The sequence below is a fragment of the Drosophila teissieri genome, chromosome X (assembly GCF_016746235.2).
Source record: "Drosophila teissieri strain GT53w chromosome X, Prin_Dtei_1.1, whole genome shotgun sequence".
In the NCBI taxonomy this organism is placed as follows: domain Eukaryota; kingdom Metazoa; phylum Arthropoda; class Insecta; order Diptera; family Drosophilidae; genus Drosophila; species Drosophila teissieri.
Window position 1 is genome coordinate 8,493,201 of NC_053034.1, and position 15,501 is coordinate 8,508,701.

Below are 15,501 nucleotides of genomic sequence, written 5' to 3' on the forward strand. Positions count from 1 at the left end.
GATGAAAAACAATGGGGCGAAGACAACGAAATTCGTTTGGCACTTTACTTGCGCATCATTAGCGTTATTCTCTCTTTGCTTTCGTTTAACACATATTGGTTAGAAAGCTCGGCCAAAAAGATAAAAATAATATTGGCGGCGGGGGGCGGCGGGGGGCGGCATTATTTTATGGTTTATCTCTGGTGAGCTGAACATATTTTATGAGCGCGACATAAAAACAAAAACAACAAAAACAGCGTTTTGGGTCAAAGTTTGTAAGTTCTCCGACATTTGGGTTGCCGCAAAGGCACTGAGAAAAAAGTTCGATGCGCAATTAAATTACCTAAAAAATAATACATATCAGAAAGACAATAATAATAGCATAGTTTTGAAGCATGTCTTTATTACCATTCGCCTAAGATCTATTATCTAAAAAGTTAGCAACTCAGTTTCTCTCAGTGCAGCGAGAAAGCGTGTGCCCAGATCAACTTCAACTCCCTCTGAAGTTTATGACTGCACTAAAATTAACCTATTCGATCCGAGATGAGGCCTGAATGCGCCGCCTTGTCTTTCGTTTTCGTTATTGATTTCGGTGCGCGGCTCCGTTTGCTCAGCTGCCAAAGTAAACTATAAACTAAAAACTATAAACTATAAACAATAAACTGTACACTGTAAACTGTAAACTGTAAACAACAGCCGTGACAAGTCAGAAATTCGTGGCTACCGTTTGCTTCTATGGCTTCTATGTCAAGATCAGTGAAGTGCCGAATACCAAATACCAAAGACCGAAAACCCAGAGCCGAATTCCCGGCCGAAAGAAATCGAAATCGAAGTCAAAAAGTCGTTACAAGCTTTTTGTACTTTCACTTGTGCAAACACGCGGCCAAGAACGCCAAAGATGTTTAGAGCTCTCGGAAAGCAGGGTCATCAGCAGCACATGCACTGCGCGAAATTCCTTCTACACAGGTGCCTAAATCTGCATTAATTCACTTACTTACTTACTTAGTTACGAACTTACTTACGTACTTACTTACTTACTTACTTACTTACTTACTTACTTACTTACTTACTTACTTACTTACTTACTTACTTACTTACTTACTTACTTACTTACTTACTTACTTACTTACTTACTTACTTAATTACGTACTTACTTACGTACTTACTTACTTACTCACTTACTTCACTGCTTGGCTGTAAGTTACTTATAAATGCATATATACACTTTAATGTTATCTTTTAAGTAGAGTTTGCAGTATTCTTTGCAGTGTACTTTTGCATCACGATCATCGGCCGCATGATGATCATCGTCTTCACGGCTCTTTTGGAGTTACAAGCGAGTCGGGTTCTTCAGTAGCCAGCCACGGGGCAAACCATTCGGTCCAGAAGAGCGTGTCTTCCGTCTTTAGATCTCTTGGATTCTCGGATTCTTGGATTTACTCCTCCATTTTTTTTTCTGGTGCTGCTCAGTGACAGTGCGTGTGTTGGTGTGTGTGGTGTTTTCCGTGTGGCTTTCGGTGGTGCATGACCCTTTGACCGCATGCCCGCCCACGTGAAGCACCTGCTCCTGCTCCTTGGCTGCCTGCTCTGCCTGCTCGGCGATGTGCCGAGAATCGAGGCCTTCCACCGCTGGAGTCCCATGATGAAGGCCTTCCGCTACTTCCAGGAGACCATGCTCCGCAATAGCCTGGAACGTGCCCATCTCAATCATGGGATCGTCTTCGAGTGCCGCACCATGTAAGTGGGTTTTGGTGGAGTTTGCATAATAAATAAATATTTATAGATGAACATTTGCATTTATTTCCAGATCAGCCAAGGATTTTGGCAATGAAGTGCACTTCAATCTGCAGCTGGGAGACCTTCGTGGATTTCGTCGCCTGGATCCCAACAAGAAGTTGGCTCTCTTTCTGCACGGCTGGAATGATCAGGGCAGCAAGGATTGGGTGCAAGAATTGTTGCTGAGTATGTATATATAATATATAAAATTGGATTACCAATCGAATCCCGGTGCTTGTCCGCAGCTTGGACCCTCTTCGACTCCAACTACAATGTGTGCGTTGTGGACTGGGGCAATCTGTCGCAGAACGACTACAAGTCCGCCTCCATGTCCATCTTCGACGTGGGCCTAACGGTGGCCGGCATCATCATGGCCCTGGAGGAGCTGCGTCCCAATCACTTTCATCGCAGCAACGTCACCCTGGCGGGCTACAGTCTGGGTGCCCATGCCGCCGGCTATGCGGGCGCCGTGCTGGAGGGTCAGGTGGAGCAGATCATTGGCTTGGATCCCGCTGGACCGCTGTTCTCGCTGCCCGCCGAGGTGGCGCCCAAGTACCGCCTGGATCCCGGCGATGCCCAGTTCGTGCAGGTGCTCCACACATCCGGCGGCTCCTTGGGCACCAGTCTGAAGTGCGGCCATGCTGATTTCTATCCCAACGGTGGCAGGGCGCCGCAGACGAACTGCAAGATGTTTGCCAATCTGCGCGACATGCAGAATACCAGTAAGTTACTGTTATACTATTTGATCTAATTGATGATACTGATATCCCTTTCAAAATTATTATCATCCTGCAGATCCCGTTTCCTGCAGTCACTCGGCGGCGGCGATCTTCTTCCGCCAATCGATGGATCCCGAGTACCCGTTCGTGGGCTACGAGTGCGGCAGCTACCGCGAGTTCGCCGCCGGATATTGCGATGGCAACCGGAAGGCGCGCTTCGGCATCCACTCGCAGCGGCGGGCGCAGGGCAGCTTCTACTTCCGCACCGCCCCCCAGCAGCCGTACGTGCAGCGGCGGCAGGCCAACTGGTTGAGCGGCGTGGGGCGCATGTCGTCGTCCACCAAGGTCAGTCCAGTTAGCCAGAGCCCCCTTGTGCTGCGCCTCTGGACGAACAGCTGGCGGCGGCGGGAGCGGGAGCGAGCGAGAGAGCGACAGCGCAGAGACAGAGACAGAGGCAGAGCGGGAGAGAGAGCGGGAGAGAGAGAGAGATCGCTGTGCGCGAATAAGTAGTTCCTAGTGATTTGTTAGTAACGTTAGTAAAATAAATGTGCAACATTGCATTTGCAACATTGAAACATCGGTAACATTTAACGCAAAACATTAAACATATCAAATGTTATTTTGTATCCCGTCGTCATTCTGGATGCAGTGCATCATGGACCTGACCAGGTATGTTCCACACTTAGGAGGTAGTCTATTAAATTATATATTTATGGGCTACATATTTATTCTCAAAACATATTTAATTAATAAACGTACAAATTTAATGATTAAAATAAAAATAAAGTTATTCATATATATCATTTTTATATAGTGTTTGGTAATTCTCAAGAATATTTCGCCACCCTGTGATATTAAGGTACAATATTATTATGTACGGATTCTTCATTTAATAAATATTAATAAAAAAAGTATTCGTTTGCGTTTTTCCGATGTTGCCTACTTTTCTGGGGGGTCTTTTTTCTGCATCTGGCTGCACGATGCATACTTCTAGGCAGCAGGCTGAATAAAAAAATAATAAATAAAACATAAAAATAAAAAAACAAAAACAAAAAATGTTTATTATAATTTGTTAAAAGTAAGGGTGTTTACTGTGTCAAGTACACATTAATAATATGTAAAAGGAAAATGTTACCTTCCACAAAGCAATATTCCTTGAAAAACAGAGAATTTGTTAATTCTAAAGCTTACTTCAAAACTTAAGCGAGTTCATCGCAATCCGCCAAAGTATCTCAACGAATATAAGTGTAAGTCTCGGGATTTTAGAAGCGGTTTCTTCTTCTTTTGTATTATAACCACCAGCTTTGTAGTAAATATTTCCGGTCAATTTGGCAGCCAGCCGGTTTTCGCCATGTTCTTGTAAGCTGCATAAAATAAAATAAAGTAACAAGCAAGCCAAACGCCAAACACACATATGGAAAAGTCGTTGACTTGCAGCCACAAAACGGCGAAAAGTCGGCTGCATTTAACAGTTAATCGTAAAGCAGAAATAAGAAAGCGAGAAAAAAATGAAAATAGAAAATGGTCGAACAAGAACATGGGAGCAGAAAACAATAAACTGAAATTCAATTTTCGCATTGTAAAACATAATTTTCTACAAAACTTGACGTCAGCTTGGCCCGCTTTTTGCTAAAAGGTAGTTAATATTTTTGCAGTCCATTGCGGCCGTGCACCGCCCCCCGCCCCCCGGCCCTTTGTCCCTTTCACTACACTGGAAAAAATGTGTGCTCAAATGGCGCAATTAAATAACAAAGTACGTACACATATATAATACAACTATTCTTAAAAAATTTACAGACTTGAAATTGAATTCCATACTTTTGCAAGTATACAAGCTGTTTGAAATAATCAATTCGATATTGGTACTATTTTCAATTCACACGTTTTTTCGCTGAGTGCAGCTATCCCGTTGTACATTCCACTCGAGTTGTTCTTGCCTTTTCCCGTTGCTCCTTGCCACTGTTGTTGTTGTTGTTGTCGTTGCTGTTGTTGTTGCTGCTCCGCCTGCTGCTTCCTGTTTTGTAGCTGTTTTTGAAATTTATGGCGCCGTCGTCGCCTCTGCCGGCGTCGCTGCCGCCGCCGACTTCTTCGCATGAGTTATGCGCTTTTTATTTCCAGCTCCTGGCCACGTTAAGTGTTAAATTGTTTTATGCATGCACGTGTGTGGGAGAGAGACACAGAGACGAAGAAAGAGAGAGAGAGGGGGAAGTTCAGACTCGCCATTTAATTATGAAAGTTGATTTTAAGGAGCAGCGAGTGTGCGAGCGAGAGGACCAAGGGAATGTGTGTGTGTGTGTGTGTGGCTTTCGGTCAAGTGTTAGAACAGGACAGATAACAGATAAAAGAAAATGAAATGAAATTCCAATAGGAGCAGCAGACAGTACCGCTATCTAAATGGTCACTCCTTTTTGCTTTAAATGTTGAATATAATTTTATATTTCATCTAAATCCATTAATAATATGTATATTTTAAGACACAACAAAGCTGATCTGTTTATTATAGCTAACTTTAATCTGAAGTCCTTCAAATGCAGTGCTCAAAGAAATTAAACCATTTAAGCAATATATGCGTTTTATTTGTTTTCATTGCCCCTAATTTCGGGGCAAGCAAACAAAGGTGAAAAAAGCAAAGGGAATAACGTGGAAAAGGAGCAGTTTTCATTGTGCTCCGTTGACTCAAACCGCTAAAGTAGCACGCGTTAATGCGAAAATCACTTACACACACACTCAAACACACTCAAACACACACGAACACACACTTGCAGAGGTGTGCGAGTGAGACGGGGAAAGAACTCCTGTACAATCTAAAGCAAATTAACGTTTTAAACACCTCAAAAGTTTCGTGCATTCGCATGGTCCTTAACTCGAAGACCCTCCCTCTCTTTCTTTTCCCTGCGGCCGTCTCATTCTTTTGTATCCTGCCCTCTCATTCTTTTGTATCCTGCCCTCTCTTTCTTTACCATACCGCCCGCCCGCCCAATTCATTGCACCTGACGTCCTTGCTGATCCTGGCGCAAAGTTAAGTGTTTCTTTAGCTTAATAACGGAAACATTTTAGTTGCTGTTATGGAAAGCGGCTGGAGAACGGAGACTAGAAAGAGTGGGCTAGCTGCCTGCAGAGAGAGAGGGGCAGATAGAGAGAGAGAGAGAGAGAGAGGCCAGCAGGCAACTTGAGCGATAGACGCTTACACATAAACACATTCAAACGCTTCCGGCAATGTGTAATAGCTGTACAAGGACGACCTGCTCCTGCTCCTGTTGAAAATGTAAAAAAAAGGACTCCGGAGCGGAGGAAGCGAGGAAAGAAAGGAATGCCCTCCAGTGGCTGTAAATAACTCGCAGCAGGTGCCGTCCTCATCCAACGGTAAGCGTCCGCCGTCCGACGTCCAACTCCCTGCAACGTCCAACTCCCCAATTCCTGAAGACATCGTCAATGGGAAAAACCTGCGAAATTCCAAGGATGGGGGCGACAGACAGGAAGGACCCGCCGGAGAATTGCACAGCTCGAAAATAACATCCGATAAAAGCTTTAAGACGATAATATAGGCAAGAATACTCATGGCAATTCAATTTCCTAATGATATTTATAGTATCTCGAGACTACCTACGAGATATATGAGCACAGTATCGTTTTGATGGGTTTATATTTTATTTACATCTCATTTAGATAAACTTCATTCTCACACATTTTTAACTGTTTTAAAATGACTTCGTTTTTTGTGAGTGTGCCAAGAGCACATCGGCTAGCAACAACATTTTCTTTTGATTACACGGCGTGTGGTCCTACCATTGTTCTGCCCACCACCCACACTCCACCCACTGGGAAAACCCCATTTCCACTCCCCATTTCCCACAGAGGTCCCCGCATAAGTGCAAATGAGCATGAAAGATGAAATATTAAGAGTCGTCTTGGACTTTGGCTTTTTTTTTCCCTCTTTTTTTTTGCTCCTGACTCCTAAGGGATTCCACTTTCCACTTGCCACCTCCTGCTCCTTCTGCTTTGGTCGCTCCACTCATTTGGCCAAATGCAATTTTCGCTAAGAGCGCATATCCGCCAAAACAGACAGCGACTGCAAAAAAGTCGGCCAGCAGAAGCCAAAAAAAAAACAAAAAAAACTATCAAGTCAGCAAGTCGGCCAGCTAACAGTGCACTACAATAAAAATTCCTTTGTTAATAACTTTCAAGTATAGCAACAATCTAAGAAATGAAAAAATAATGCTAGCTTAAATACTGAATTATCCATTGAAATGTAATTAGTTAGTTAGTTTTTTAGTTTTACATTCGTTGCGCATCCAGCTCTTGCAATAGGTAGTAATACAGATATTTAGCTTATTGTAATTTAATTTTGCTTGCCACACTTTGCAGCCAGCATTTTCTCTCGAAGTTGACAGTGCAGCTTACCCCAATTTCAGCATTCCATTCCCTCCCCACGCCTTCTGCATTCCCCAGCTGACCATCAGCAACATTTCTGAGTGCAACCCTCGCTGTGCGGCATGCTGCAACATGGCCGCGATGCTTGACAAAAGTTATGGGCCACCCCTCGAGAGGGGGGCTTCTTGAGTTTCAGAGGCTCCAGTCCCGCAGCCTGTAATTACAGAAGGGGGTCGTCGCCTGTCGTCTTGTGTGTCGCTGCCCCAAAAACTAAGCGCTGCATACGGATGCCCGGATGTTGCAAGTAGACACTTCCCATCAAAGCATCGATATATATATACCTTATTGAACCAATAATATTTTGTTTTGCTTTAAATAAATCTAAGGTCCTGAGATATCTGCTTTTGTAATACGCGCCAGTCTTTAACCACTTTTAATAGATCTTAAGTGTAATCTGGTATCCGCTTTCCCCACTAAATCTTTTTGCCTTTCTCATTAGGGACTGCTTTGTTGTGACACTAAAATATTGTGTTGCAACCTTTGCTGGATTATCGTTTGCCTTTGCAGTTGCACTTTGCAGTTGCGCTGACCATTTGCACACCTGACCACCGTGGCAACGGCGCCTTTTCCACCGCTATTCCCAGCTCCTTTTCCCAGCACTTGAGGTGATTAAATTTCCGCGAGCGGCTGGACAAAGGAAAAGTCCCCCCCTCAACTCTCCGCTGGCATTCAATTTCAAGCGCACACAATTTAGTTAATAACTTTTAAGCGGAGCGCATCATAAACCCTATTTTCTCCTCGTTTCCCAGCCCCTCTTTGTCTTAACAAATGGCGAGCAATAAACTAAACGCAGCGGATTACGGTTGGGAATGATTTCGGCGAGAAAGAGACGACGCCATAAGGGCAGAGTGAGAGGTCAGATCAGGCTCAACGCCACTGAGGAGAGTTGTGAGTTGATGAGTTGATTGCCAGTGATGAGGTCGTGATCATTCCGTATCAAAATGGATTCAAATCAATTATTATTAAAGATTATTATCAATTTGGACAAAAACCTTTAACTTGGTGGTATAAATATGCAAATACAGATATTAGTTTCAGATTCCGCAATTACCCCATCCATCATCACGTAACCATCTCCCCTACATGTGATTTTCGCATCCTGGCGCCCTTTGCATTGTCCTGCCAGCGAATATGCTTGTTTGGGGGGGATAAGGATGCTTTTAACCAAACAGCAACAGGGCCAGCAACCAACAACCAACTGCTACAACTTAAGCTTAGCAATGACAGTGGCGTGAAAGTGGCCAAGAGCATGTGGATGGGAAGAGCGGGGGGGGTGCAGTGGTGGAAATGCAAGGGCAGGAGGAGGAAATGGATAAGCACAAAAACGGAGACAATGCGGAAAATTGTAAGACACTAAAATTGGCTAAAAGGACTCAACAGTCAACCGGCTTGTATGTTGATGCTGCCCCATCACCATCACCACCCATCGCCACCCCCCTCCCACCCACTCGCTTTTCCACCCCTTTTCTACACACTCCACGCTTTCCTCGCTGTTTGAGGGAAGGAACTCATAAAAGTGAGCAACAAATTTCATTGTTTATGGCCAAGCTTGGCTACATAAATACCCACGTGTGTGTGAGTGTGTGTGTGTGTGACTACGCCATCTCCTTTAGTTTTCCTTTTTGTGTGTGCAATTTGCTCTGGCATAATGCTGGGCAATTTTGTGTGAGGCCTCCCAACCATCCCAACCATCACCAAAACACTTATCCCCTTTCGTCCTTGAGCCGCGCATAAATAAAAATTAGTTTCACTCTCATCCAAAACTTTCGCCGAATTCCGTCAGCGAAATTCAAGATATTTGGGGGCGAAAAAGAATTTAATGTCCTGTACAAAAGCGACTACTTTCCGAAATGGAAATTGAAAAATTTTCATTTATTTTGCACGGATTTTCAAGGGCTTAGAAAAGTACCTAATATTTAAGGTAACTAAATCTTTTCTTCTAATAATGTCACAATAAAATAAAACAATTTTCTTATAACAATGAAGATTTCAGATTGAAAGCCTTTTCAAGCAGCCCCAAAGTCCTTAACGTAAATACGATTATTTTAGGCAAGCAGTAGAAGTAAGGATACTACGTATCCTGGCTTTCATAAAATACAATGTTTGCCTGCCCGTTTTTGCCATTCCCAAACATAGTTTATTAGAATTTTATTTTATTAATATTTTTTAGAGGGGGTTAGAACGGACTAGCAAAGCGTGAAATTAAATTTGACTTGCCCCGATATCATTCATAGTTTTTCCAGCGTGATTTTTCTTTTGTTTTCGTAGCTCTTTTGCCTAATAATCTTTTTATGTTACCTTTTTTTCCGCCCGCTTTTTATGTCCCCTTTTTTTTTTGTGCTGCACGCAAAGGGAAATTGGGAAAAGACAAGGAAAACTCCAGCAAGGGAAGCCGAAGCGTAACGAACAGTTTTATCCATGCCCATGGATTTTTACTAGGCACTAAAATTATATTTTCATTGTTATGTAGTGGGTCCGAAGGCAGCCCCATCGGGACGCCCATTCCCCAATAGTTTTCCCCATTTTCGAAAAGCTGCCAATAAATTGCTGGGCACATCGTTTGTGTTGCCCAGTCAGTGTGGCCGGTTTAAATGGCCCAAAGCAACTGAAGACGAATGCCAAAGGACCCTGCTTCGTGTGTCCTGTGGAGCGTGGTGGTGTTGAGTTTGGGCTGTGGTGAGTTTTCCACTGAGAGAGCGCGAGAGATAGATTGAATCAACAAGTGGATACTGGAAGTTCTGGAAGGCAAAGCGAGCGAACTGTAAAATAACCTTTATTAAATTATAGAAAAAAACACCCAAATTGGTTTATAACCACAAGAATAATATTTAGAAATATATTCTCTGAAAATATATACATTTGTGATTAAAGTCAAAAAATGTACAAGGCAGAGTTGTAAATATATTACACAAAATAAGTTTATAAATATAGAGTTTATAAGATTAAAGTCCAAAAATATACCAAGTAGAGTTGTTAATATAATTATACTTTCTCAAAGTTTTAAATTTGTAAAGTGTTTAGTTTTAACATATTATTCGTATAGATGAAGTAATTGAAGAGCCAATAAAGAATAAATCATAGATTTTCCCTTTGATTCCCAACTGGCGTAAGTTTTATCGATGGCCATTAACAATTGGCAGCATTTATTTAAAACAAACACATTTGTGCAGATTGCAACTGAGCAGCCTAATAATTCACACAATTAAAAGCAATTGGCAAATATGACATTTTATTTCGGCTCGAGGAATTTTGCCAGCTTTGGCTAAATTTTATTTATCCCTTTGCTGTGTCGCAAATGGCTGAAAAGTGACAAAAATAAAAAATATCGAGACTTAGGAATGGGAATTTTTTTGGTTGGCAATCAAATTGAAATCTAATGAAAATGGTGCAACAAAATGGGGGAATTCTACTTGTTTGTTGTGTGAATATGGCACACATTTTTTTTGCTGTTTTAGTTTTGCTGTTGTGGGAAAATTAATATACGAGTATTTAAAAAATGCAGAAATATTGGAAATATACCTTCGTGGCGACAGAGGGGACCAAGTGGATCGGAAGCAAAAACAATCATATGAAAAGGCCGACAAAATACTTTAACGAATACCGAAAACCGACATTTTACCAACTGCATATTACGATATGCATATTTCATTTATGCCCAAAACAAATGCATAAATACAATTGCACAATGCAAGGCCCACAGGGATCTAAACAAATCGAAAACGATGGGCGGCGATTCTCCGAAAAGCAAAAGGATACCCTCGAATATACCATAAATAATTTATTAACATTTTGCCAACATTAACATTCTAGCCATGTACTTTTTTAATATTCGTTAAGCCCTGCAGCCCAAATGGGCGTGGCAAGTGGGCGGGTGGCTGCGTTAGTCCATTGCATCTGTTGGCATTTTTGCATTTAATGCCATAAAAGTTTATCTGCAAATGTGTCGCAGTGTGTGAATATTTTACTTTTATTTTCGTTATTTAAATTAAATAAAAATGCATTTGTTTATACACAGACGGCAGCCGGCAGACGGCTTAATTGAGAGTATTTTGTGTAATTGGGATCTTTCATTTACACTAGCCAACTGTAGTCTGCATTTTACTTAATGAATCGCAAAAGAGCGAAAATGAATAAGGAATTTGAACATTAAACAGTCAATTATCCGCAGCTCATGAAAGCAGAAATTTACATTTACCAGAAATGTTCATATATCCCAATGATTTCATTGTTACCAATATGGTGCATATTTGGCCCAAATGGTTAGGGCAAATTCAGTTTGTAATTTGCCACAAATTCTTGCACCCCTGTAATTTGAGCACTGAATACTTTATTGAACTCAATAGGTATCTCCAGGTTAAGAGCCGTGTTTCACCTTTTTGGCCGGCCTGGTTTGTATGAATTTGGGTGAATTTTTAGCAATTCAGTTCCGGTTTTTAAATGTCGGTGCCCAGACTTACATTGCAGGCACATCCGGCGCGAAAATGTTTTCATTTTATTTAATTTCAGTTGCTTGCGTTTTGCTCTCGTTTCGGCTGCCGCTGTTATTGTGATAAACATATCACAAAAAAAAGCAAAAATAAAGGTTAGTTTTATACAAAAAGTAAAGTGCAAAAAATGTGTCGCTTTTAAGCATTTCCTCTATTTTTTTTGTAACTATTTTTTGTAACTATTTTTTGTGACTATTTTTTGTAACTATTTTTTTGCACTATCATAAAAATGAAGGCAATTAAACGAGGGGGTCTTTTGTCTCTGTGTTTGATGGTGTTATCGCTATTGTTGCTATTGCTCTGGCTCCTGACAAAACGTTTCAATTAGTGCGATTATTGCATAAACAACAGAAGCAACAAAAGCGTCTAAAAACTCATTGCTGTCGCTTACAATTTAACAAACCAAAAAATACAACAAACAAAATCGCCGGTTCGCTGGCTTCTTTCTCTATGAATTGCGGGTCGTTTTGCAAGTGTCTTGTTGAATTTATTCACATTTATTTGCCGAACAGTTTCAAGTGAAATACTTGGCTGTGGCGTTGGTCTCCAGTTAACTCTAGTTCTGAAATTCCAATGACTTTACATGATTCCTGATCTCTGGCCAAGGCCCATGGTGCGGTTGTCCATTAGCCAGCAGTTATGCAATGCCAGCAGCATTTAGCCGCGTCAGCTGAGCTCTTAACGTGGCTCTCTGTTGTCTTAGCCACATCGTTGTTGTTGCTGTGCTCCGCAGCATTTGCAGCTTGTGCCGTTTACAGCGTTTACTTTACAGCTTCGTGCGAGCTGCGCTGCCTCTGCCAGCGTCGGCTGCGACGTCGACTGCGAAGTCTATTTGACTGCACTTCTCAAGCCTGACTTGGCACAGTGGGCGCAATTGGCCAAAAAGTGCTCTAAATAATATCATTAAAGTGATAACTCTTTTTCAAAATTTGCTATATTTTATTGAATATTTACAGAGCTTTGCAAGAATGTTGACATTAAAATATATATATGTTTTGATTATCAGAAGCATATAATTAATATAATATATCTGTAAGCATAACATTTACAAGCGACTTTCGAGCATAATGATTATTTTTCAATTAGCCAGTCATGCAGAGCAGTGTTCACTGTGCCGGCGCCTCAATACGTTTCAGGTTTTGGGCTCTGTACCGCCTCGTTTGGCTCTTTGAAGTGGCCTCGGTCGGCGTTGCCGTTGCCGTCGACAGCGACGTCAGTTTTATGTTTTTCTGTAGTGTTTTTTGAGGCTGCATAAAGTTTAAACAATTTGGCCACCGCTCGCGTTTAGTTCTCTTTCGCGTGCGCCAAAACCAAGTAACCAACTTAACAAGTTGCCGGCCCGAAAAAATACATTTCAGTTTCAGTTTCAGTTTGAGCTTCGATTTCGGATTTCTGTTTTTTGATTTCTGATTTTTGGTTCAAACGCAATTTTGTTTCGGTTTCGAACTCGATTGCTCTGCATTGAAGTGTTATAGATCTATTTCAAAGTGCTCGATTGATTGGCCGATTGATTAGCGCGCCACGTGAAAGTGAGTTTCATTGTTTGTTTTTTCCATTTATTTTCATTTTTTCTGGTTATTTTTGCCGCCGTGCTGCATTCCAAGTTACACATATTTTTTCCTTTTTTTTTGGAAATATTTTTTTGGCTGCGTCAGTTTGGCAAGCGGCGCAAACATTAACCCATGGCTGACCTCTGCCTTTTAACGCGTGTGTTGGGCAAGGATTTTAACGAGTGTGTGATGCAAAAGTATGCAAAAAACGTGTGTAATGGAAATTCGTTAATTGGAAAACAAAGTACGTGCTGTATTGGGTCTAAACATTTTAAATAATAAACTATTTCAATTGTTGTGGCTTTCAATTGTGTGTGTGTGTGTGTGTGTGGAACCTATTCATTTTAGCTTAGAATTTAATTTTTTTTCCAATAACTACGATGTTAAGTGATATGGCTGTGTGTCGCAATTAATTGATAAATAAGTCAAAGTTCCTTGAACAAAATATAACTGAATGATAATAATAATAATGCCATAAAAAGCAGTGCAACCTACATTTATCGGCATTTTTTCAATAAATGCATCGCAATGATTTGGCCCCTATTAACCGCTTAAAGCCGGTTTCCCTTGCTCCAGTTTTTTGTGTGTGGGGTCTTACAGAGTTCGACAGGTGAACATCGCACATTGGCCAGTTAACAAGATAGAGTCAACAAATCCCACGAAATCTCCAACGGCCTTGAAAAGCTCAAAAGCCGAAAGATCAACATCAACATCAGCATCAACAAAATTCCACACAAAGGCGAATAAATAAAAATTGGTTGGGTTTTGAATTTTTGGTGAATTTTAAATCGGCATTGCTGGGTTTTCTTTCTCGTCGTTTTCAAGTCAGCTGAAGGCAGCGACGCATGCGCAGCGGCGTGTAAACAATAGTGACCCAATTGCCTCATCTTTCGGCAAATTGCTGGCTGCATCGGTAAAATGCAGTTGGTTATGCAACTGGCGAGGGAGATTAACATATGAGTGGCAAGTGTGTGTGCAATGTGTGCAAATTGATAGGCGCCACATGTGGTGGCAAGCAAAAGGGGGGCGGCTTTTCCCATTACGCAGCTTGAGGAAATGTGGCAGTGCAAAAAAATCTACAAGTCTGACGCATGAGACGGGAAATTTGCCGTGCAGACACCGAACGAAAATTGAGTCAAATGAATTGCAACACGAAGTTTCCTTTTGGGTTTTCATTAATGCAAATTTCCTGGTTATCAAAGTGTATATATAACGAAAATTCGTTTGTCTATTATGCAGCTCAATTGATGAAGTTCGAAAGTGATTATGGAAAAACTGCCATGCGAATAACTACGTGCCATTGTGGCATTTAAGCCAAATCAATTTAACCAACCAACAAATGCGTCAGCACAGAGGCAAATAATTTCCCAACTATCACCGTACAATGCAAATAAATCCATCCTCCCTTCGCCCACAGAAGGCCAACCAAAAATTTCAATTGACCAACTGACCAAGCGAATGTTAATCAAAATGCAAAAAAGCCAAAAGCCAAGTAACAACTCGGTCCTCGGCCCTCGCCCATCAATTACCACCTGTCAATGTGGCCGCATCGCTGGCTTCTCCACTTACCGGTTTCCATTTGCGGCCAAAAGCGACACGACAATTGGCCAAAAGAATCCAAATCCAGCCGAAATATTCGGAGAAAACCGGCGGTTGACCTTGAGGCGGGTGAATCGGGGTTTGTCGCTTGGGTTTTTGGTATGAAAGTCAAGGTTGCGCTTCGCTCGATAGTTGTTTCATGATTAGCATTAGCCATTGTTGTTTGTTTTCTATTTTTTTCTTTTTTTTTTCTGTTTTGTTTTATATTTTCAATTCCACTTTGAGGGCTTTTTTTTATTGCTTATAGTTTTTTTCGAGCGCATTTTATGGGTGTCATCGACGTGGAGACATATATAAATTGATTAGCCAAGAAGATATTTATACTGTCAATCAAAACGATTGGCGTATATTGAACATATGGCCACTATAAATGGATATATAATTACCTTTGATATGAGTCATAGCAGCACGAAGGTTAATTGTTTTTTATTCTCTCTCAACAAGAAATAGTTATTTTTGAATTTTATTTGCTAGGTAGTCAATGCCTTAATGTAATTTTACGTAGCATCTTCGTGGTGAATAAGAACATTTTCAACCAATTCAAATCAAGATGTTGGCAGTTTTTATTGCGTGCATAACATGGTTTTTGGTCTCAACTAATTTTGCTTTTCATTTTCCCGCCGTTTGGCATTTCCTAGTGTTTTTTTTTTTTCCCACATTTTCACATTTTGAGTGTGGGAAATCCGACAGTTGCAGATAAAATGTTGTGGAGCGATAAGTAATCGGTAGACTAACAAATGTGTTTATGCAGCTGCACTGCAAAATTAAGAGCAGTTTCCCAATGCAGCCAGCGGGGGGAGGGGGGAATGGGATTAAAAACTGTACGCCAAGGTTCGTATATATTTCTGCAAAGGGATAACTTAAAGTGCTGCTGCTCCAGCTAGCGGCACAAAAAACACGGCAATATCAATATGTATGTTTTATTTATTGACTTGCTGCGAAAATGGGAACGTGAGAGGG

At 41.4% G+C, this 15,501-nt stretch overlaps 1 protein-coding gene across 1 annotated transcript; it reads left to right on the forward strand.

The window, feature by feature from the left end:
* Window positions 1–1,519: 1,519 nt before the first annotated feature.
* LOC122624786 (endothelial lipase) lies at window positions 1,520–2,918 on the forward strand (the record flags this gene model as incomplete). Its single annotated transcript, XM_043804485.1, has 4 exons — window positions 1,520–1,716; window positions 1,787–1,941; window positions 2,001–2,477; window positions 2,551–2,918. Coding segments are annotated over exons 1-4 (1,197 nt in total), but the record flags the coding sequence as incomplete, so codon positions are not given.
* Window positions 2,919–15,501: the final 12,583 nt, after the last annotated feature.